We start from the raw sequence: 25,059 nt of genomic DNA, 5'->3' as shown, positions 1-25,059 counted from the left end.
AAATAATCAACAATAAGAAATGATAGGATCATTTGTTTTTCTAGAATCTGACGTTCTTTTCTTCTGTCGTCGCATGCAGCCCACAGTCTGGGATGTGAAAAACAGAAACGCGGAAGGGGACGTTATAGCTCTAGGCTGTTGTTGTAGGGTTTGAGTAGGACTATATCTACCTATATATGGGATGGTTTATTTATGTTGAGTTGTTACTGGCAGTTATGGAGGGGTGGGGGGGAGACTCCCTCTCTCTCCACTTCTATCTCTCTCTCTCTCTACCTCTCTCGCTCCCGCTCTACCTCTCTCTCTCTGTGGTGTATTAATCAGAGATGATGTCCCCCTGATGGAGACTGAGTGGTCTTGGAGGTCTTATCTTCTCCTACCTTTTCAGGCCACTCTCTGCTTTCAGAGCTCCTGCCTGTGGTGGGGTCTTGTGTGTATGTCTGCGTGCGTGGGTGCATGGTGTGTGTGTGTGTGTGTGTGTGTGTGAGAACCTGGCCAACCATTAAAGCCTGGTGATCCAGCCTCCAGGGTGATAAGCCCTCATATAGACTACCTGCCTGTGAAAGCGTCTTCTACCCTTTAGGTACAGGATCGTTTTACTACCCCCAGGCTGTGCTGAAATGATGTTCACTGATAAGGGCCTATATACGGCTATATAACCCATCTACCCGTGTCCTCCCCCTCCGAGGTGTAATTATTTTAACAGGGAGTCCCATTGAGTCCATGGTCTCTTTCACAAGGGTCCTCCCTTACACATCATTTACAAAATACAGTATAATACAAATATAAAAAAATTACAAATGCATAAAAAAACAATCACATTCCTCAGCAAGGAGGTCCCCACTCCCCAATCAACATTTTGAACTGCCAGAGGCACCAGAACATCCAGTTTTAGGGAACTCTGTAGATTGTTCCATACATGGGGTACAAATAAATTTTAAAACAGATTAACCTAACTCGGAGGAGACCGAAAGGATTTCCAGGGTATTGTAACTCGTACGTCTAAATGTTATTAATAAAGTTAGGTACGGTGGGAGTTTTTTGTGCGAGAGCTTTATAAATAAAAAGAGAGCGATGAATCAACCTACGTGACTTCAAAGTTGGCCAGCCTACATTCTGGTAAAAATGCAGTGATGTGTACGGAAGTGGGCTATGGTAAACTGCATCTAATGGATTTAAAGAAGTGGCAGCTGCATTCATATAGATAATGTTGACATAGTCTAGGACCGGTAGGAACATTGATTGAACTGCTTTCTACTATTAAGCGAGAGGCAGGACGTCTTTCTATAGGAGCCTATTCTTCACTAACTTATCCATACAGTGAGGGAAAGAAGTATTTGATCCCCTGCTGATTTTGTACGTTTGCCCACTAACAAAGAAATGATCAGTCTATAATTTTAATGGTAGGTTTATTTGAACAGTGAGAGACAGAATAACAACAACAAAATCCAGAAAAACGCATGTCAAAAATGTTATAAATTGATTTGCATTTTAATGAGGGAAATAAGTATTTGACCCCCTCTCAATCAGAAAGATTTCTGGCTCCCAGGTGTCTTTTATACAGGTAACGAGCTGAGATTAGGAGCACACTCTTAAAGGGAGTGCTCCTAATCTCAGTTTGTTACCTGTATAAAAGACACATGTCCACAGAAGCAATCAATCAATCAGATTCCAAACTCTCCACCATGGCCAAGACCAAAGAGCTGTCCAAGGATGTCAGGGACAAGATTGTAGACCTACACAAGGCTGGACTGGGCTACAAGACCATCGCCAAGCAGCTTGGTGAGAAGGTGACAACAGTTGGTGCGATTATTTGCAAATGGAAGAAACACAAAAGAACTGTCAATCTCCCTCGGCCTGGGGCTCCATGCAAGATCTCACCTCGTGGAGTTGCAATGATCATGAGAACGGTGAGGGATCAGCCCAGAACTACATGGGAGGATCTTGTCAATGATCTCAAGGCAGCTGGGACCATAATCACCAAGAAAACAATTGGTAACACACTACGCCGTGAAGGACTGAAATCCTGCAGCGCCCGCAAGGTCCCCCTGCTCAAGAATGCACATATACATGCCCGTCTGAAGTTTGCCAATGAACATCCTGAATGATTCAGAGGAGAACTGGGTGAAAGTGTTGTGGTCAGATGAGACCAAAATTGAGCTCTTTGGCATCAACTCAACTCGCTGTGTTTGGAGGAGGAGGAATGCTGCCTATGACCCCAAGAACACCATCCCCACTGTCAAAACATGGAAGTGGAAACATTATGCTTTGGGGGTGTTTTTCTGCTAAGGGGACAGGACAACTTCACTGCATCAAAGGGACGATGGACGGGGCCATGTACCGTCAAATCTTGGGTGAGAACCTCATTCCCTCAACCAGGGCATTGAAAATGGGTCGTGGATGTGTATTCCAGCATGACAATGACCCAAAACACACGGCCAAGGCAACAAAGGAGTGGCTCAAGAAGAAGCACATTAAGGTCCTGGAGTGGCCTAGCCAGTCTCCAGACCTTAATCCCGTAGAAAATCTGTGGAGGGAGCTGAAGGTTCGAGTTGCCAAACGTCAGGCTCGAAACCTTAATGACTTGGAGAAGATCTGCAAAGAGGAGTGGGACAAAATCCCTCCTGAGATGTGTGCAAACCTGGTGGCCAACTACAAGAAACGTCTGACCTCTGTGATCGCCAACAAGGGTCATGTTTTGCAGAGGGGTCAAATACTTATTTCCCTCATTAAAATGCAAATCAATTTATAACATTTTTGACATGCGTTTTTCTGGATTTTTATGTTATTCTGTCTCTCACTGTTCAAATAAACCTAACATTAAAATTATAGACTGATCATTTCTTTGTCAGTGGGCAAACGTACAAAATCAGCAGGGTATCAAATACTTTTTTCCCTCACTGTATGCTTTCTAAAAGACAGCCCATTGCCTATCCAGATGCCCAGATATTTGTAAGCAGGGACGCGATCAATGTGGGAACCATCAAAAGTACAAATGCTTAAATCATTTGTGTCATTTATATGCCCTCTAGAAAGCAACATACGTAGTTTTCCCAGCATTCAATTCTAGTTTAATGTCAAAGGTTTTCTGTAAAAACATGAAGGCAGACTGTAGATCAGACAGAGCCTTGTCAACAGAAGGGGCAACACAATACACATTAGTATCATCTGCATACAAGTGAAGGTTACCATTTTTTATTAATTTTTTTACAGACAAACCAATATTGTTTATGTAGATAGCAAAAAGTACAGGACCCAAAATCGACCCCTATGGGACACCTTACGTAATATCAAGGAAATACACAAGTTTGTGTGCGATTATGGTGTTTATTAGCTGGCTTTCTCTGTAGCTTCATTCCTTCCTCGCTCTCAAGAGTTAAATGAAATGTTTCAGTAACCACATTTACATGTGCACAATATTCCAGATAGTAGCTCATATCCCGCTTAAGGTTTTATTTGGGATAAGCTTTTTACATGCACATTTGATATCCTGCTCAGGAGTATCCCTGTACCTGTACACAGCCCATCTGAAATTAGCCCGCCCAACTACCTCATCCCTATATTGTTATTTATTTTGCTCATTTGTACCCCAGTATCTCTATTTGCACATCATCTCTTGCACATCTATCATTCCAGTGTTAATACTAATTGTAATTATTTTGCACTATAGCCTATTTTATTGCCTTACCTCCATAACTTGCTAAATTTGCACACTGTATATTATATGTATTTCTGTTGTATTTTTGACTTTGTTTTGTTTTACCCCATATGTAACTCTGTGTTGTTGTTTTTATCGCACTGCTTTGCTTTATCTTGGCCAGGTCGCAGTTGTAAATGAGAACTTGTTCTCAACTGGTTTACCTGGTTAAATAAAGGTGAAATAAAATAAAAAAAATAAAAATAAATCCCTGTACCATGAATAAACAGAATATTCCTCTTAAGTTAATATGGGTTAAATGGAATACTAACTGAAATATGGACACTGACTATAGGCCTATAACCTCTCACATGTAGTGTAATATAATATGAACTCCTGCAGAATTATCAATTTCTTGCAGTGAAATTATATGTTAATGTTAATTTTGTCTTGGGAACAGGAGTGGAGAAATATGATTTCCTGCTTTCAGCATCTCTTGAGAAAATGCAAACGTACGTGTAATGTGTTATCTTTGACACTGTTATGCAAGCAGACAGTATTTCAACCACAAAATATGCTACCAAGACGAACTGAAGTCATATCAGAAAGGTGTTTTTGTCGTTTCTCAGCTTTTTATTTCCTTAAAACCGGTCAAACTGATGACATTTGGAAATTTTGCACAGGACCAATCTTTCCACTGTTTGAGTTATTGCGTTTTCTCCCCAGTGCCTAAACAACACAGACTTTACCAGTGTTAACTACATTACTAATGCATTCATTCTATCCATGGAAGACATTATTCTGGTGAGCACTACTTTATTTAGTCTTCTGGGGTGACAAGTTATGACAGAAGAGAAGCTGCATGTATCAAACTATAGTTGACAAACAAATGGCCTACAGAAATTAGAATATGGCCTACCAAATGTCTGAAATTATAAGCAGAAACTAAATTTTAATTATAATGAATTATAGTATGCTAAATTATTATGGAATTATTATGGTGGTTCGAACTGCGCAGGTAGCCTACTTTTTGAAGGGATTTGTTGGACAATCAGATAAAAACATCATCACACAACACCCATGATATGCGAAGCTGAGCCTGCGCAGACCACAAAAATAACAGTAAATGGGATAAGATGTTTACATGCCACAGTATCCAGTTTTAGATCAGCATATCCCAGGCATCTTGTCCGGGTTTCTCATAACCAGGATACAATCTTTTTGGGGTTATTGTAAACGGGATATGATGTTTATATGCGTCAACTCAAAAACAGTATCCTGAATAATAAGGGGATATTGGTGTGCACGTAAACGTGGTCTGTGTCCCTCTCTCCATTATTGTAAAGGAAAGGGGATATTTAGTCACTTGCACAACTGAATGCATTCAACCGAAATGTGTCTTCTGCATTTAACCCAACCTCTCTGAATCAGAGAGGTGCGGGGAAGCTGCCTTAATAGACGTCGACGCCATCGGCGTCCGGGGAGCAGTAGTTGTTGGGGGTTAACTGCCTTGCTCAAGGGCAGAAAGGCAGCTTTTTCCACCTTGCCGGCTCGGGGATTCGAACCAGCGACCTTCGGTTACTGGCCCAAGGCTAGGCTAAGACATGCTTGAATAATATAGGACTAGAATAAGTTGCAGATGGCTTTTGCTTCTCTTCATGAGGATTGAATGGTTGTGGGTCTGAATAAATAATAGCCTATCGCCATCGCACTTTCTCTATCTTCTTTCAAACTCCCAAATGAGTTATTTTGGCTGCTGTATTTAACATTCAGCAAGCTTGCATCCCTCTTGGAATAGTCTACTAGTAAAAGAAATGCAAAAAAATATGTCCAACAAGCTATTCTAGTCTAGATTCTCCAAGAGAGCTAAGGAGAGAGGCCAGTGGAGAACAGGTGTGTATTGCGCAAGAGAACATAGTGAAGACAGGCTGGAAGTTAGAAGCGTATGCATATTAATTTGTCACATGCGCAGAATACAACAGGTGTAGACCTTACAGTGAAATGCTTACTTACAAGCCCTTAACCAACAATGCAGTTTTAAGAAAGAATACCCCCCAAAAATCACACTAAAAAATATAATATAAAATAAAAGTAACAAGTAATTAAAGAGCAACAGTAAAAATAACAATAGCGAGGCTATATACAGGGGGTACCGGTACCGAGTCAATGTGCGGGGGCACCGGTTAGTCGAGGTAATTGAGGTAATATGTACATGTACAGTGAGGGGAAAAAAGTATTTGATCCCCTGCTGATTTTGTACGTTTGCCCACTGACAAAGAAATGATCAGTCTATAATTTTAATGGTAGGTTTATTTGAACGGTGAGGGACAGAATAACAACAACAAAATCCAGAAAAACGCATGTCAAAAATGTTATCAACTGATTTGCATTTTAATGAGGGAAATAGGTATTTGACCCCCTCTAAATCAGAAAGATTTCTGGCTCCCAGGTGTCTTTTATACAGGTAACGAGCTGAGATTAGGAGCACACTCTTAAAGGGAGTGCTCCTAATCTCTGTTTGTTACCTGTATAAAAGACACCTGTCCACCGACGCAATCAATCAGATTCCAAACTCCCCATCATGGCCAAGACCAAAGAGCTGTCCAAGGATGTCAGGGACAAGATTGTAGATGTACACAAGGCTGGAATGGGCTACAAGACCATCGCCAAGCAGCTTGGTGAGAAGGTGACAACAGTTGGTGCGATTATTCGCAAATGGAAGAAACACAAAATAACTGTCAATCTCCCTCGGCCTGGGGCTCCATGCAAGATCTCACCTCGTGGAGTTGCAATGATCATGAGAACGGTGAGGAATCAGCCCAGAACTACACGGGAGGATCTTGTCAATGATCTCAAGGCAGCTGGGACCATAGTCACCAAGAAAACAATTGGTAACACACTACGCCGTGAAGGACTGAAATCCTGCAGGGCCTGCAAGGTCCCCCTGCTCAAGAAAGCACATATACATGCCCGTCTGAAGTTTGCCAATGAACATCTGAATGATTCAGAGGAGAACTGGGTGAAAGTGTTGTGGTCAGATGAGACCAAAATCGAGCTCTTTGGCATCAAATCAACTCACCGTGTTTGGAGGAGGAGGAATGCTGCCTATAACCTCAAGAACACCATCCCCACCGTCGAACATGGAGGTGGAAACATTATGCTTTGGGGGTGTTTTTCTGCTAAGGGGACAGGACAACTTCACCGCATCAAAGGGACGATGGACGGGGCCATGTACCATAAAATCTTGGGTGAGAACCTCCTTCCCTCAGCCAGGGCATTGAAAATGGGTCGTGGATGGGTATTCCAGCATGACAATGACCCAAAACACACGGCTAAGGCAACAAAGGAGGGGCTCAAGAAGAAGCACATTAAGGTCCTGGAGTGGCCTAGCCAGTCTCCAGACCTTAATCCCATAGAAAATCTGTGGAGGGAGCTGAAGGTTCGAGTTGCCAAACGTCAGCCTCGAAACCTTAATGACTTGGAGAAGATCTGCAAAGAGTAGTGGAACAAAATCCCTCCTGAGATGTGTGCAAACCTGGTGGCCAACTACAAGAAACGTCTGACCTCTGTGATTGCCAACAAGGGTTTTGCCACCAAGTACTAAGTCATGTTTTGCAGAGGGGTCAACTACTTATTTCCCTCATTAAAATGCAAATCAATTTATAACATTTTTAACATGCGTTTTTCTGGATTTTTTTGTTGTTATTCTGTCTCTCGCTGTTCAAATAAACCTACCATTAAAATTATAGACTGATCATGTCTTTATCAGTGGGCAAACGTACAAAATCAGCAGGGGATCAAATACTTATTTCCCTCACTGTAGGTAGAGTTATTAAAGTGACTATGCATAGATAATAAACAGAAAGTAGCAGCAGCATAAAAGAGGAGGGGGGGGGGGGCAATGCAAATTGTCAGCGTAGCCATTTGATTAGATGTTCAGGAGTCTTATGGCTTGGGGGTAGAAGCTGTTTAGAAGCCTCTTGCCGTGCGGTAGCAGAGAGAACAGTCTATGACTAGGGTGGCTGGAGTCTTTGACCATTTTTAGGGCCTTCCTCTGACACCGCCTGGTATAGAGGTCCTGGATGGCAGGAAGCTTGGCCCCAGTGATGTACTGGGCCGTACGCCCTACCCTCTGTAGTGCCTTGCGGTCGGAGGCCGAGCAGTTGCCATACCAGGCAGTGATGCAACCAGTCAGGATGCTTTCGATGGTGCAGCTTAGAACCTTTTGAGGATCTGAGGACCCATGCCCTCTTCACGACTGTCTTGGTGTGCTTGGACCATGTTAGTTTGTTGGTGATCTGGACACCAAGTTACGTGATGGTCTCAACCTGCTCCACTACAGCCCCGTCGATGAGAATGGGGGCGTGCTCGGTCCTCTTCTTTTTCCTGTAGTCCACAATCATCTCCTTTGTCTTGATCACGTTGAGGGATAGGTTATTGTCCTGGCACCACACGAACAGGTCTCTGACCTCCTCCCTATAGGCTGTCTCGTCGTTGTCGGTGATCAGGCCTACCACTGTTGTCATCGGAAAACTTAATGATGGTGTTGGAGTCGTGCCTGACCATGCAGTCATGAGTGAACAGGGAGTACAGGAGGGGACGGAGCACGCACCCCGGAGGGGCCCCCGTGTTGAGGATCAGCGTGGCGGATGTGTTGTTACCTACCCTTACCACCTGGGGGGCGGCCCGTCAGGAAGTCCAGGATCCAGTTGCAGAGGGAGGTGTTTAGTCCCAGGATCAGCTTAGTGATGAGCTTTGAGGGCACTATGGTATTGAACGCTGAGCTGTAGTCAATGAATAGCATTCTCACATAGGTGTTCCTTTTGTCCAGGTGTGAAAGGGCAGTGTTGAGCGCAATAGAGATTGCATCATCTGTGGATCTGTTGGGGCGGTATGCAAATTGGAGTGGGTCTAGGGTTTCTGGGATAATGGTGTTGATGTGAGCCATGACCAGCCTTTCAAAGCACTTCATGGCTACAGACGTGAGTGCTACGGGTCAGTAGTCATTTAGGCAGGTTACCTTAGTGTTCTTGGGCACAGAGACTATGGTGGTCTGCTTGAAACATGTTGGTATTACAGACTCAGACAGGGAGAGGTTGAAAATGTCAGTGAAGACACTTGCCAGTTGGTCAGCGCATGCTCGGAGTACACGTCCTGGTAATCCGTCTGTCCCTGCGGCCTTGTGAATGTTGACCTGTTTAAAGGTCTTACTCACATCGGCTATGGAGAGCTTGATCACACAGTCGTCCGGAACAGCTGATGCTCTCATGCTTGTTTCAGTGTTACTTGCCTCGAAGCGAGCATAGAAGTAATTTAGCTCGTCTGGTAGGCTTGTGTCACTGGGCAGCTCAAGGCTGTGTTTCCCTTTGTAGTCTGAAATAGTTTGCAAGCCCTGCCACATCTGATGAGTGTCGGAGCCGGTGTAGTACGATTTGATCTTAGTCCTGTGTTGACGCTTTGCCTGTTTGATGGTTCGTTGGAGGGCATAGCGGGATTTCTTATAAGCATCCGGGTTAGAGTCCCGCTCCTTGAAAGCGCCAGCTCTACCCTTTAGCTCAGTGCGGATGTTGCCTGTAATCCATGGCTTCTGGTTGGGGTATGTACGTACAGTCACTGTGGGGACGACATCATCGATGCACTTATTGATGAAACTAGTGACTGATGTGGTGTACTCCTCAATGCCATCGGAAGAATCCCGGAACATATTCCAGTCTGTGCTAGCAAAACAGTCCTGTAGCTTAGCATCTGCTTCATCTGACCACTTTTTTTATTGACCGAGTCACTGGTGCTTCCTGCTTTAGTTTTTGCTTGTTAGCAGGAATCCGGAGGATAGAATTATGGTCAGATTTGCCAAATGGAGGGCGAGGGAGAGCTTTGTACGCCTCTCTGTGTGTGGAGTAAGGTGGTCTATAGTTTATTTTCCCTCTGGTTGCACATTTAACATGCTGGTAGAAATGAGGTAAAACTGATTTAAGTTTCCCTGCATTACAGTTCATATAAGGAAGTCAGTCAATTGAAATAAAATCATTAGGCCCTAAACTATGGATTTCACATGATTGGGCAGGGCCGCAGCCATGGGTGGGCCTGGGAGGGCATAGGGCCCAGCCAATCAGAATTAGTTTTTCCCCACTAAAGGGCTTTATTACAGACAGAAATACTCCTCAGTTTCATCAGCTGTCCGGGTGGCTGTCTCAGACGATCCCGCCGTTGATGAAGGTGGATGTGGAGGTCCAGGGCTGGCGTGGTTACATGTGGTCTGCGGTTGTGATGCCGGTTGGACGTACTGCCAAATTCTCTATAACGATGTTGGAGGCGGCTTATGGTAGAGAAATTAACATTAAATTCTCTGGCAACGGCTCTGGTGGACATTCCTGCATTCAGCATGCCAACTGCACGCTCCCTGAGAACTTGAGACATCTGTGGCATTGTGCTGTGAAATGCTCACTAACAGGTATGTAAACAAAAATGAGAGAGAAATAAGCTTTTTGTGCGTATGGATCATTTCTGGGATCTTTTATTTCAGCTCATTAATATAATAGCATAGGCCTAATAATCTATGTTGATTTGACGAGGGTGAAGGATACCAGTTAAGTTGTGACGTTCTCCTTTTCCTCAGAAGTTTGCCACTATGACTGGGCTCGTAGTTCGCACCTTGTTATTTTTTTCAATGTCATCTCACAAGCTGGAATGATGGCACGCTCCAATTCACATCCCGACTGGAGCATAAACGAAACACAATCCCACATCTTAATGGCCTGTTTATCAGACATGTATGTGACAGTTTTTATGTTTCAACTCTGAATCGATGGGCTTCCCGCCTTCGCTGAGACAGGTCTGGGTGAGGATCCAGGACGTACTGAGGTGGGTTTCACTCGAGACGGAGAGGGAAGGCTTTGAAATTCTTGCCTCTGCTTGGAAACCGAATGCTGACTGATTGTGAAGGATTAAATTCAAATAGAAAATAGTTGTTACTGTTTTGGAGTTTGAAAATGTACTGGCCTAAGCGGGTCATATGAAAGCTTGATTAACTGGCCCGGTGAGCTCAGCAGATGTTGCAGGGCCAGCAGGCAGCCCTGAATGTCGAGCCTGGACCCACTCTGTCCAGATTGAGAGAGATTGAGAGCAGGAACCATAGCGAGAGAGCTCTTTGTTTTCCTTGACAACCAGGAGCCTAACAACATCACTCACAGTTACTGTTCTACTGTTCTACTCTCATTCAAATTCAGTGAGGTGATTTTTCTGACCTCAAGACAGCTGCTGCTTTCTGACTCACTATGCTAGCCTTCCTTATGTCTGTGGAGGGGGTGCACTCTGTTATCTGAGATCGGGGTGCATGCCGCAGAACCACTAGAGAGCGGGAAAGAGAGGGAGGAAGAGCGAGAGCGGGGTCCTCGCAGCTACGCCGTAGAGGTCGTTATGACTGAGGTTGCTTCCTTTGTTCACATCAGCTAGCCTCCTCAATGCCCCCCCACCCCCACCTTCTCAACCCCCCTACACCCACCTCCTCCTTCACCCCTACACCCCTCCCTCACCTCCTCAACCCCCCTCCACCCGTCACGGAGGGAAAGGGAAAAGGGTTGGCCAAATGAATAGCTTACAGCAGTCTGCTTCTCTATTCCCTCTGCTCATTAGATGGTACAGGAACATCAATTCAGTCAGAGCCCATCACAACATAGGAGCAGGAGCAGTGAGAGGACCACCTGGGTCACACACACACACACACACACACACACACACACACACACAGAGACAGACAGAATACCCCCCCCCCCCCCACTCCACCAGGAGCACACTTTGTTTACCCTCCCCAGGTACTCAAGTCATTAGCCTAGCCGCTCGTTTTCCTGCTCTGGGGCAGAGGGGATCCTATAGACGAGACCGAGGGAAGAGGGGGAGGCCTGGGGCTTGGACTGGGTCTGAGTGGGTACCTATATTACACTAATGACAGGTACAGTAAGAGTCTGGGGCACGAGATGGAGGTAGAGGTGTGTGACAGAGTGGCTGTAAGATAAAGACAGTAGTATTGCAGTAGCAGGTAGCCTAGAGTGGTGAGGCGATGTAGTAGTGTGCGGTAGAGCGGTACTGTATAGGATGGTTAAAGGCTGAATTCCGTCTCTGTTGCCTGAGGGGGTAATCGCTTAGCCGCCCGCTTCTCTGACTAGCTTATCAGCCATGTGTACTGAGGAGAGATCAGGGGTCATAAACATCAACCTCCCCTCTCTCGCTCTCCCCCCTCTCTCTGTCTCTCTCGCCGTGTCAAGACTTGACAGTTCATGCAGCTTTTGTATTCTGATCATGGAATTCTGATCATGGAATTCGGAACACGTCATTTAAATACCGTGTTCACATCCCTTTTCCTGTGCTATATTCAAACTTGATGGCAGTAGACAACTATTGTAGCTAACTAGCCAGCTAACCTCTGTAACTAGCCTGCAAGCTAACTAGCAAAGCTAAATGGATTGCAAACAGGTTAGCATAACTCTAGCCAAACAACTTTTTTTCCCCCCTAATAAGCGAGCTGGATAGCATTTATGAAGCCAACAAAGAGGTTCCTCACACACTAGGAACGTTTCCTACAACTTTGAATGAAAAAAAGGTACATCTCGCTCCCAAAACACACGTTTTCTGGAGACTTGTGGGCGAAGTGCTGATGACGTCGCCCACTGTATGCGCTTTCGGTAGCCTGATTGCGTCCAGACTGAGGAGAAGTCCACACACAATGCGTCCCTGACCAGCTCCTGAAGTGGCCAGCCAGATCTGAACACAATCCGACCACAACCTGTCTTTTCTATTCGATCTTCGTATTCTGATAGCAGAAGTCGCATGTACTGTAAGTTTAGACACTGTCTGTCTGTCTCTCTCTATGTCTCTCGCTCAGTCTGCCTCTGTGACTCTGTCTGCCTCTCTGTCTGTCTGCCTCTCTGTCTGTTGCCTGTCTGCCTCTATGTATGTCTGTCTGTCTCTGTCTGCCTGTCTGTCTGTCTGTCTCTCTCTCTGTCTGTCTGCCTCTCTCTCTCTCTCTCTCTCTCTCTCTCTCTCTCTCTCTCTCTCTCTCTCTCTCTCTCTCTCTCTCTCTCTCCTGTACTTCTCATCCTAAAGTCCTCATATTCCATTACTTGACACTACACTCATTATCTCTTTATTCCCATTGGTGTGTATGGTACTTATGATAGTGATACTGGTGTGTCTGTGTTCAAAACCACACACACACACACACACACACACAGTCTTCATCTATATATGTTAGTCTATCACATCAACATCATGTGCTACTCACTGTTTGGTCTAGTGTGATCTGTTAGGGGAAGTAGTGTTCTCTCCCTCTCTTCCTAGTGTGAACAGGCAGGGGAAGGACTCTCTCTCTCTCTCTCTCTCTCTCTCTCTCTCTCTCTCTCTCTCTCTCTCTCTCTCTCTCTCTCTCTCTCTCTCTCTCTCTCTCTCTCTCTCTCTCTCTCTCTCTCTCTCTCTCTCTCTCTCTCTCCCTGGTGTGATATGTCGGTGGAAGTAGTGTTTGCTCTCTTTCTCTCCTTTCTCTTCCTAGTGTGATCAAGCAGGAAAAGACTGTTAACTCTCTTCCACCACCCACTCTGTCTAAAAAGAGTTGGGCCGCAGCAGCTGAAAGTGTGGTGGGCTGGCCTTTTTTCAATGGTTTCTGTTGCCTAAGAAAAATAGAAATCTCCCAATTTTATATGTTGGCAACTACTGTATACATAATCTCTAGAAAGAGTGAGTAAGAGAGAAGAAAATACAGCCATAGAGAAAGAGAAACGGGGAGAGAAAGAAACACACACACGAAAATAGAGGGAAACATCTAGGCCAGAGAGAGAGAGAGAGGCATATAGGTTAGTAGGCACTAGGCAGTCACATGTCCTATATAGAGGTGCACCAGACAGACAGAGTAGTCACAGTGGAGCTGTCTATGTTTGGTCTACTCTATGCACTGGGTCCCAAATGGAATCTTATTCACTATGTAGTGCACTACTTTTGACCAGAGACAAGCTATGGTCAGCCATATGGGACGTGTGTGTGCACTCTATTCGTGTCTATTCGTGTGTGTGCCCTGGTCAAAAGTAGTGCACTATGTAGGGAATAGGGTGCCATTTGGGACTCCTCCTGCCGTGTGCAGTGAGATTAGTGTGTAAACAAGGAGATCCAGTATTAGTGGAATCACTGTTTGACTCACAGCTTTAGCTTATTTTCTGGCCATTGGACAGCTTCGGCTTCACCATGCATGCTCTTGTTTCTTCTTACTAGATGGAGCTCTCTACAGCTGTGTGTGTGTGTTGACAACGTACGTGTGTGTGTGTGTGTTTGATGCTCAGTTGTCCAAATAGAGAACTGGAAAGGCCATGTTTACGTGTGTGCGCGCGCCTGGGAGCGTGTTCTTGAGTCGTGACTGTGTGACTCCGACTCTGTGTTTATGTGTAAGTGTGAGAGATAGCGGAGGGAGGGAGGGAGGATTTGGTCGGCTGCCAGCCACTGTGTGTGATGGTCAGGGCCGCCTCAAACTTCTCTCAGGCTGACCGACAATAAACCTCCGGCTCTGAGACCCTGTACTCTGTGTGTGTGTGTGTGTGTGTGTGTGTGTGTGGAGCCGAGCGCCTGTGTGCTGCCTGTCCAGAGCAGCTCCACGCACACAGCCACACCGCACGCCTAGGAGCCTCTCAGACCTGCCTGCAGAGACAGGGAGGGGGGTTGGAGAGAGGAGAGGACCAAGAACAAAGAACAGGCTTGTATTCAGTAAAAATGCTCCTCCACATGTCAACAGAGAGCTGAGATAGAGGCAGTGATTGGCTGCTTGGCTGGGGAGGGGAGGCCTGGTTGGCTGGGGAGGGGAGACATGGTTGGCTGTAATAATATGAGTTGGAAGGTAATGAGTGCATTAATCTTTCCTTAACCGGACCTGACAGAGGTGGGATAGGCTAGCCCAACACTCTAACTGTACTGTAATAGCCTGTGGGTATCACAGCACACATGCACAGCTCTTGCCCCCTAGTAAAACAGTCATTTATGCCTTTGGAAATGTGGTTTCCCCTCTGTGCAATCTCTTGATCTGTTCCCCCGGAGAGGGAAATGTATTGACGATAATGTGTTCATAACCATTTCATGAATCATTCCAGCCTGCAATCATTTCATAGAGAAATATGAAAGGCAAAGGCAAACATTAGGTACATGTAAACAAACCCAACTATGTGTGTTTCGGTTTTACTGGTACTGTCTCTTTAAATGCAGTGTACACACAGATAGGCCTGTGGCCGGCAGTGAATGAATGGTTCTTATGAAGGGTTTGAGAGAGAGTTGGAGAGCTACAGCCATGTGATGTCTCGCCCCTGGGGGATTAGTATAGACAGTGGCATACTACGGCAGTGAATGAATTGTTCTTATGAAGGGTTTGAGAGAGAGTTGGAGAGCTACAGCCATGTGATGTCTCGCCCCTGGGGGATTAGTATAGACAGTGGCATACTACGGCAGTGAATGAATGGTTCTTATGAAGGGTTTGAGAGAGAGTTGGAGAGCTACAGCCATGTGATGTCTCGCCCCTGGGGGATTAGTATAGACAGTGGCATACTACGGCAGTGAATGAATGGTTCTTATGAAGGGTTTGAGAGAGAGTTGGAGAGCTACAGCCATGTGATGTCTCGCCCCTGGGGGATTAGTATAGACAGTGGCATACTACGGCAGTGAATGAATTGTTCTTATGGAGGGTTTGAGAGAGAGTTGGAGAGCTACAGCCATGTGATGTCTCGCCCCTGGGGGATTAGTATAGACAGTGGCATACTACGGCAGTGAATGAATTGTTCTTATGGAGGGTTTGAGAGAGAGTTGGAGAGCTACAGCCATGTGATGTCTCGCCCCTGGGGGATTAGTATAGACAGTGGCATACTACGGCAGTGAATGAATGGTTCTTATGAAGGGTTTGAGAGAGAGTTGGAGAGCTACAGCCATGTGATGTCTCGCCCCTGGGGGATTAGTATAGACAGTGGCATACTACGGCAGTGAATGAATTGTTCTTATGGAGGGTTTGAGAGAGAGTTGGAGAGCTACAGCCATGTGATGTCTCGCCCCTGGGGGATTAGTATAGACAGTGGCATACTACGGTAGATGACATATAACTAACTTCCTACAATTCTATACATTTTGCCTTTGGGCAAAGACAAACGTGCAGTTTTATAGCTAATCTAATGCTATTCTACACATTTTGCAATGAGACAGAGAATTCTTCATTTTTCAAGCTAATTTCCTGCTATTCTACACATTTTGTCATGAGGCTAAGACAAAATGTTTCAGTTGTACAGCTAATTTCCTGTAATTCAAAACAAAAATCCCAATGGCTTATGACGTGTTCATATCCTATCTGGGGGGCCGACCATAGAGATCCTATTAAATTGCTAGAGTGAGAGAAAATTGCAGCCATATTTGTCGGGGAGAAATCCAAAGCAGTCTAATTGGAATGAATGGCAGTAGAGGCATAATCCTGATTTTACTTATGCAGGAAAAGTAAGACGTGAATTATCAGAAATGGTGTAATATAATTATTGTCAACCTAAAATGTCATATAATCCTAAATACAGTTTATACGGGTTTTATACCAATTCTCTGTATAAATGACCTCTAAAATACAGTATACGTAAACAGACCATAAATGTCTCCATTTGTGTTTTCTCAGAAAGCTGAGTGCTATTATGTGATACAATATCAGTACTTGTTGCATTTACAACTTGTCTAAGTCCTATCATCTACTGATTTCAGCCAGTGTGTGGCTGTGGATTGACTGCATTGTTTGAATGGAATGTTGCCATATTGGCAGTTAATTTGAAACATTTATGGAATCATTCCTCTAAAACTGTCTGGCTAGCTAGCTAACAAACCACTTGACTTATTCTAAAATTGATTACATTGTTTTCTTCCCCTCATCAATCTACACAATACCACATAATGACAAAGCAAAAACATTTTATTTTATTTTCTTATTAAAATCTGAAAACATTTACATAAGTATTCAGACCCTTTACTCAGTACTTTGTTGAAGCAGCGATTACAGCCTCGGGCCTTCTTGGGTATGACGCTACAAGCTTGGCACGCCTGTATTTGTGGAGTTTCTCCCATTCTTCTCTGCATATCCTCTCAAGCTCAGGTTGGATGGGGAGCGTAGCTGCACAGCTATTTTCAGGTCTCTCCAGAGATGTTCGATCGGGTTCAAGTCCGGACTCTGGCTGGGCCACTCAAGGACATCCAGAGATTTGTCCCGAAGCCACTCCTGCGTTGTCTTGGCTGTGTGCTTAGGGTCATTGTCCTGTTGGAAGGTGAACCTTCGCCCCAGTCTGAGGTCCTGAGTACTCTGGAGCAGGTTTTCATCAAGGATCTCTCTGTACTTTGCTCCATTCATCTTTCCCTCGATCCTGACTAGTCTCCCAGTCCCTGCCGCTGAAAAACATCCCCACAGCATGATGCTACCACCACCATGCTTCACCGTAGGGATGGTGCCAGGTTTCCTCCATACATGACGCTTGACATTCAGGCCAAAGAGTTCAATCTTGGTTTCATCAGACCATAGAATCTTGTTTCTCATGGTCTGAGAGTCCTTTAGGTGCCTTTTGGCAAACTCCAAGTGGGCTGTCATGTGCCTTTTTACTGAGTAGTGGCTTCCGTCTGGCCACTTTACCATAAAGGCCTGATTGGTGGAGTGCTGCAGAGATGGTTGTCCTTCTGGAAGGTTCCTTCTGGAAGGTCCCATCTCCACAGAGGAACTCTGGAGCTCTGTCAGAGTGACCATCGGGTTCTTGGTCACCTCCCTGACCAAGGCCCTTATTGCTCAGTTTGGCCGGGCGGCCAGCTCTAGGAAGCGTCTTGGTGGTTCCAAACTTCTTCTATTTAAGAATGATGGAGGCTAGTGTGTTCTTGGGGACCTTCAATGCTGCAGACAGTTTTTGGTAATCTTCCCCAGATCTGTGCCTTAACACAATCCTGTCTCTGAGTTCTACGGACAATTCCTTCGACGTCATGGCTTGGTCTTTGCTCTGACATGCACTGCCAACTGTGGGACCTTAAATAGACAGGTGTTTGCCTTTCAAAATCATGTCCAATCAATTGAATTTACCACAGGTGGACTCCAAGCAAGGGTCATGGGCCCCCTGCCTTGCGGGGGCTGTGGGGTGTGTGGTACGCCAGTAAGTATAGAGTCTTGATGGCAGGCCGGCGGGATGGTGTGTGTGAAACCCGAAGACGACTCAGACATCGTATCTCAGGGAAGAGGAGGGATAGGAACAGACTGAGGAGTCAGTAGAACTTGGACCCCGACAGCCGACGTTGTCGAGTTCTGACACCAAAACCACACACACACACACACACAATGTGCTTTTACAGTCTGTGTCCGATCTGCCTTTCTGCTCAGGTAGAATGTCCCCAAACATCATGCTGAAAGGTAAATGTTAAAAGATATTAAGGTCAAATTTGCTATGAGTTTTACTGTTGTGTTGTTGGCTGTGCATGTTTTCATGATGCTGTGAGCACCACTCCTATTTAGACTTCTGTAAACAGTAGACGATACACACACCCATGCACAAACATGCATGTACACACGCACACACAGACAGTGACACGCAAAAACACACCTGCTAAACACACTAACAAATGAAAGGAGGAAAGATCTGATGTGGAAATCACACAGGAAATTTAATGAAAAAACATGCCCATATTGCTTTGGGTCGCCTCAGAATGCTCCCACTCTGCCTCTCTCTCTCTCGCTCTCTTGTTATTATCCATGGCCCCCTGTGAGATGAAGGCATGGCCTTTATCTGGAATACATCTCTTCCGTGTGTGTGGGGTGGGAGGTTAGTCTCTGCTTAATGTCCTTCATGTCCTTGCCCCGTGTCATTCGTAGATTTGTGTCTGTATGTGTGAATGTGCTTGTGCGTGTGTGGATGGACGATAGGCGTATCATCCGAGTAGATAAGAAAGAGAGAGGGGGGGGGGGGGGGGGGGGGGATTGGAGGGTGTTTAGCTTTTACCAGGAGGTGTCTGATTTATAGTCAATTATTCAGGAGGAAATAAGCGTCATAGGCCAGTGATTGTAATAAACGATGAGCTGCCCCGCTCTACGCCCACATCAAAGAGACTGGGGAGCTCCTCTAACCCTCCACTGGAGCCCCTCTAACCTTCCGCTAGAGCCCCCTCTTCTCCCTCCACTGGAGCCCCTCTAACCTTCCGCTAGAGCCCCCTCTTCTCCCTCCACTGGAGCCCCTCTAACCTTCCGCTAGAGCCCCCTCTTCTCCCTCCACTGGAGCCCCTCTAACCTTCCGCTAGAGCCCCCTCTTCTCCCTCCACTGGAGCCCCTCTAACCTTCCGCTAGAGCCCCCTCTTCTCCCTCCACTGGAGCCCCTCTAACCTTCCGCTGGAGCCCCCTCTTCTCCCTCCACTGGAGCCCCTCTAACCTTCCGCTGGAGCCCCCTCTTCTCCCTCCACTGGAGCCCCTCTAACCTTCCGCTAGAGCCCCCTCTTCTCCCTCCACTGGAGCCCCTCTAACCTTCCGCTAGAGCCCCTTCTTCTCCCTCCACTGGAGCCCCCTCTACTCGTCCGCTGGATCCCCCTGTTCTGCTCTCCTCTCCCTGTTTTACGCCCAGCTCAAAACAGAGTTGAGGGGTAGGAGAGAGAGCAAAACGGCTCATTCTCAGAGGTGAAGGGAGGGAGAGGGGGGGTTGTGTGTAGGAGTAGGAGGGGCACTCACTCGGCAGAGTTTTGGGGGAATTCCCAGCAGATAGTTAAACCGGCTTCATTATTTCTGAGTAATGGTTTTCGGTGACACAGAAAATAAAGTTGCCAGATATTAATGACTGTGTGTGAATGGGATGGGATGCCTGCCATAATTTGTTTTAGGGAATTTCGGGAAAGGGAGTGTGTGCTTGTGCGTGTGTGTACTACATTATACCTGGAATGTCTGTACTTCTGTTCCATATCAAACTCCCCATGTCACGTCTTTATCTAAAGAGAGAAAAGGTTGTTTGTTCTGGATCAAAACCTCTCGTTTAATTGATTAGTTAGCTGAACTACTACAGTAAGTGGTCTGGGTTTATAAGATATTTTGTCATAAGTTATACAAACTAATTTTCATGAGTTCGCAGAACTATTACAGTACGTGTAGTGAGTCAGTGTTCAAATAGTCTTAGGCAAACTCATTTTAGACATGTAGGAAGAGACTAGTGTTAATGTAAGACATGTTGTTCTGTGATGCGGTACATCTGAGGAGATGGCTAGTGTGTACACTGTTCAGTATGGAGCCTGTTATGTCCCATCAAACTTGATATTTTATCTGTCTGTCTGTCTGGGATTCCTGTGGTTCAAGATCGTATGTTATCAGCTGAAAATAACCTGTTGCTAAAGAATGATAGAGCCTGAAACAATTCAATCAAACAGGACAATCGCCAAGGCTACGTGTCAAGCTAAATCGTCTGTAACACAATGGCTTATTGTTTTTACACCCAAGGAGAAACACCCGGTGGTGTTCCAGAAACTGGGAACATCCCGGGCTGGGACAGGGAACAGGGCGAGGAGGGGGAGAGGAGGGTGCTGGCTGCCGAGACAAAGGCACAGATGCCTGGGGAGTGGGAAGGTATTGGTTTCTCTCTCTTTCTCTCTTCTCTCTCACTAAGCCATTTGTCTTCTAGAGTTTGGACAGTCAGTCAACCACGAAAAAGTTGGTAGCACATCTGTCTGTCTAGTGGAACAGTGTAAGTTCAACAGATGTCATCAGACTGTGGACATACTGCTTCTCTCTGGCTGACGGCCATCTCTCCCATTTAACCCCTGCCGCCCGACCAAACCCAGATGAGGGGGGTAGCGGGCTGGATTACAGGCTGTTTATAAACCCTGTGATATTTTATGTAGGCTAGAAAGAGTGGAGTTATGATTGGCCCTGCCAGTTTAGCAGGGCAGGCAGACTGCTCGGTTCCCAGCACTACTCTGATTTAAAGGGATACTGTGAGATTCTGGCAATTAAGACGTTTTTCTACTTACCCCAGAGTCAAATGAGCATGCTTACTACTTTTCTACTTCCTGCAGGTACATGTAGACTTCCAGTCTTTTTTTTTTTTTTAGGGGTAGATCAGCTTTAATATTGCAGATAGATTGTAATTTCCAGTCTTTGTGCTAACGCTAGTTAGCATTAGCTCGCGAAACTACCTCTAACTTACAGTACCAGTCAAAGGTTTGGACACCTACTCATTCCAGGGTTTTTCTTTATTTTTACTATTTTCTACATTTGTAGGATAATAGTTAAGACATCAAAACTATGAAATAACACATATGGAATCATGTAGTAACCCAAAAAGTATTTTATATTTGAGATTCTTCAAAGTAGCCACCGTTTGCCTTGATGACAGCTTTGCACATTCTTGGCATTCTCTCAACCAGGATTAAGTTCTAGTGTTCTTGGAATAGAACTGTGGCATCAGTATCATGCCTGTGTTTGTTATTAACATGTCATGAAATGTTATGAATCTACACTAGCATACACTAGGCTATTTTCTGTATTTAATTACAAGGCTAACTTGTGTGTTGATCTCCCTCACCAATGCTTGGTATTGCTTAATGATGTTTATTGGTTTATTGAAGGATGGCTATTCATTATGACGGAACAATAACACACCCATAACATATGCAATGTATTTTTCACAACTCTCTTACCGACCCATTAACAATCGCACTTAGTCTGGCCTGTCATCATGTTCACTTTAACATCTCAACCCCCCTCCGTCACCCCTCTCCCTTATCCCCCCCCCCCCCCATCTCTCCATCCTGTCATCTCCCATCCCCTCATCCTTTCATCTCATCTCCTCATCCCCTCATCCTGTCATCCTGTCATCCCCTCATCCTGTCATCTCCCCATCCCCTCATCTCCCCATCCTCTCATCTCCCCATCCTCTCATCTCCCCATCCCCTCATCCTGTCATCTCCCCATCCCCTCATCCTGTCATCTCCCCATCCCCTCATCCTGTCATCTCCCCATCCCCTCATCCTGTCATCTCCTCATCCCCTCATCCTGTCATCTCCTCATCCCCTCATCCTGTCATCTCCTCATCCCCTCATCCTGTCATCTCCTCATCCCCTCATCCTGTCATCCCCTCATCCTGTCATCCTGTCATCCCCTCATCCTGTCATCTCCCCATCCCCTCATCTCCCCATCTCCCCATCCTCTCATCTCCCCATCCCCTCATCCTGTCATCTCCCCATCCCCTCATCCTGTCATCTCCCCATCCCCTCATCCTGTCATCTCCCCATCCCCTCATCCTGTCATCTCCTCATCCCCTCATCCTGTCATCCCCTCATCCTGTCATCTCCTCATCCCCTCATCTCCTCATCCTGTCATCTCCTCATCTCCTCATCCTGTCATCTCCTCATCCTGTCATCTCCCCCATCCTGTCATCCCCCCATCCTGTCATCCCCCCCCCCCCCCCCCCCCCCCTTACCTCCCCATATCATAACCACTAGACTGCTCTCTGTGTGTGTGTGCCCATACATTACATCTTTATTATCCCCTGTAGCTCAGTTGGTAGAGCATGGCGCTTGCAACGCCAGGGTTGTGGGTTCGATTCCCACGGGGGGCCAGTATGAAAAAATGTATGCACTCACTAACTGTAAGTCGCTCTGGATAAGAGCGTCTGCTAAATGACAAAAAAAAATCAAAAATGTATCACTGTGCTAATGTGTGTTGGTGAAATCTACAATATTTAATAAAGATATGAGGGACTGCAATTATGAGCTGTCCAAAGGGACGGCCTGGTAGCATTGTCTAGTTCTCTCTCACACACCAAGGTGACCAGAAATTGGGGGAGTCCAGCAAAGCAGGGAGTGGGTGGTTCTGGGTAAAGTGAGTCAGGGATTTATATGTAATCCAGTAATGACATCATATTAATTTAATCAGAACAATAATTTAGGTTCTCCTTCTCTGTTCTATCAACCTCCCTGCTCTCTCTATAATAATTATTTGTTTGAACCACGTGTGTGTATGTGTCGGGAGTACAGTGGGGCGGATTAAGAGATGCATCCATAGCGTTGGTGAATTCACGCCAATTAAAATAGACAAATGGCGACGTTTTCCTTCAGCGTGTCTGTTATCTGTCAGAGACATGGCGCCGGTTACCTCAACAGAAAACAAAGAGCCTGCTGGATCATGTTAATGAGCTGACCAGTAGATCACGGTCAGACAGGGGGAGTGTGAGTTGAGGAATGGTTTTGAGGCATGCCCAGTGAATCTGAAATTGCACCATATTACAGTGCCATATTACCAATGTAGGCTTAGTGCTTTGGGCCAGAGCCGTATATGATGCCATTTCGGACACAGCCCCGTTATCTGTTTGTTGTTATTGTTGTTGTGCTTTCATGCCCAGTGATATTTTCTGTTTGTTGTTTTAACAGGAAGTCAGAGGAGGAAGTGGACATGGACAAGGTGACAGCTGCCATGGTTCTGACCAGCCTGTCCAGCAGTCCTCTGGTCAGGAGCCCCCCTGTCAAAGTCAGCGGTAAGTCGACAAAACATGGTTTTATATCATTTATTCATGTATCCTCTTTTTATACGGGTGATCACATTGAGATTAAGAGTCTCTTTTACAAGGGAGTTTCTTCCCAAGACGGCAACAATCAAACATTTGATCAAACAAATATTTGCGGGGAGGTGATCATGATAGCTAGCGTCTGTACGTGTCGTTTTGCGCACTCTGAACAAACTGACAATGGAAGTTGTTTTTGGGGAACCATTTACTGTTTCATATGCATATCCCCTTGCTGAGGTCACGTCATGATGATTTTATAGCCTTTTTAACTTGCTGATTATCTCTATATGTAAAGTGACTTTGGGCGTCTTGAAAAGCGCTTAAAATAAAGTATTATTATTAAAACTACTGCATACATTGAAAGTCGATGCAGCTGGAAATCACTATGCGTTTGAGTTGTTAGATACATGTGTTTCTGAATCGTATGATGTCATCCCAGTGACAATTGTTGCTTAGAGGACTCCTAAATAGTTGAGTACTAAGTTTGAGTACTTTTCTGACATTCTCTCTCTCTCCCCCCTCCAGAGGGTCTGAATGGCTCGTGGAAGGACAGTGGTGGAGGCTTCACCCCCTCCAGTTACAGCAGTAGTGGCTATTGGAGCTGGAGCGGTCCTAGTGACCAGTCCAACCCGTCCACCCCCTCCCCACCGCTCTCCGCAGACAGCTTCAAGCCCTTCCGCATGTCCAGCGTCAACGGCCCACCCCCTGACGACGCCATCGACGAACAGGATGGCAGCAGCCTGCTCTTCGACGAGCCAATCCCACGCAAGCGCAAGGTGGGTAGACCGATAGATTTCATTTAACCATTTAAATATACAATTCTAGCCACACAAGTGGATACACTCGATAACCCATAGGATAACCCGAAAACATTAAACAACATATTGCTGTTATGGTCCTCTGAGGACACACAGAACCAACACTAGATTAGATTAATGTTTTGATCAATTCTGACTGTTGTTCATTTTGAATTGGTAGTAGGTTGATTTAAGAAGGGGTTGTATTGCAGTATCAATGATCTTGGCAAGACAAAGAGGATGTCCCAAAAGAAGGCAGTTCCTGCACTTGTTTTGGAAATGTTGCTAACTAGCTACTGTAACACCTCCTTCCTGAACTCAAAGTGACATTGGAAGATGACATGCTGACTGAGGTAGAATTTGAGACAGTGTGAAAATGACAGATTGATCCTTAGACACGTGGCGATGCCTGACGTCGTCTCTGAACCACCACGTAGCACAAACACCACTAGAGGAGAGCATGAAAACTAATTGGGCGGACACAACATGTTATGGCCACTTAGAGTAGCCCAACAATCCACTGCTTAATGCTTCAACTCTCATTTATTTACACCGTTGACGGCCACCATTCTGTCACTCTCCTCGTTTACGTGAATTAATGGCTGAATATTCCCTCCTTTATATTTTCCCCTCTTTCTTTGTCTCTCATTCTTATCAGGGGAGCAGAATTCTTGGATGGTGAAGCTCTGTTCTGTTGTCTAGCTGTCAATTCCCAGCCTCTACTGAGACACACACACACACACACACGCCTCCCTGCCATATTCACACACGCCTGCCCGCCCTGCGCCTCCAGTCATTTATCCTGCTTAATTACTTTACAGCCACACATGAGCCCATCTAACATTGAAATGATGATTGTAATATCTTCACTGGCAAACATGAAGATTGACCATCCATCCTCTCATTCTTTAGAATCCAGTATCCAATTAAGAGATGAGCGGTGCCGTGCGTCTCCCATCAGATCAATAGGATATACAGACAGAAAGAGAGAGGGAGAGAATGGTAGAGGGGCAGATATATTGAGAAAGGGGTAGAGAGATGAAGACAGGAGGAGTCTACATCAGAGTATAGTTGGATTTGAGGA

General features: G+C 45.6%; 1 protein-coding gene across 1 annotated transcript in view; it reads left to right on the top strand.

Moving 5' to 3' along the window:
* The window catches only part of znf704 (zinc finger protein 704), a 61,706-nt gene that overhangs the window by 31,419 nt on the left and 5,228 nt on the right, over positions 1 to 25,059 (top strand). The window contains exons 3-4 of the mRNA XM_084158363.1: positions 23,045 to 23,148; positions 23,704 to 23,954. Coding sequence (XP_084014489.1) covers positions 23,045 to 23,148; positions 23,704 to 23,954 — 355 coding nt within the window. The remainder of the gene's footprint in view (positions 1 to 23,044; positions 23,149 to 23,703; positions 23,955 to 25,059) is intronic.

Source organism: Coregonus lavaretus (assembly GCF_964263955.1).
Source record: "Coregonus lavaretus genome assembly, chromosome: 3".
NCBI classification, from domain to species: domain Eukaryota; kingdom Metazoa; phylum Chordata; class Actinopteri; order Salmoniformes; family Salmonidae; genus Coregonus; species Coregonus lavaretus.
This window is presented reverse-complemented; position numbering and strand designations above follow the sequence as displayed.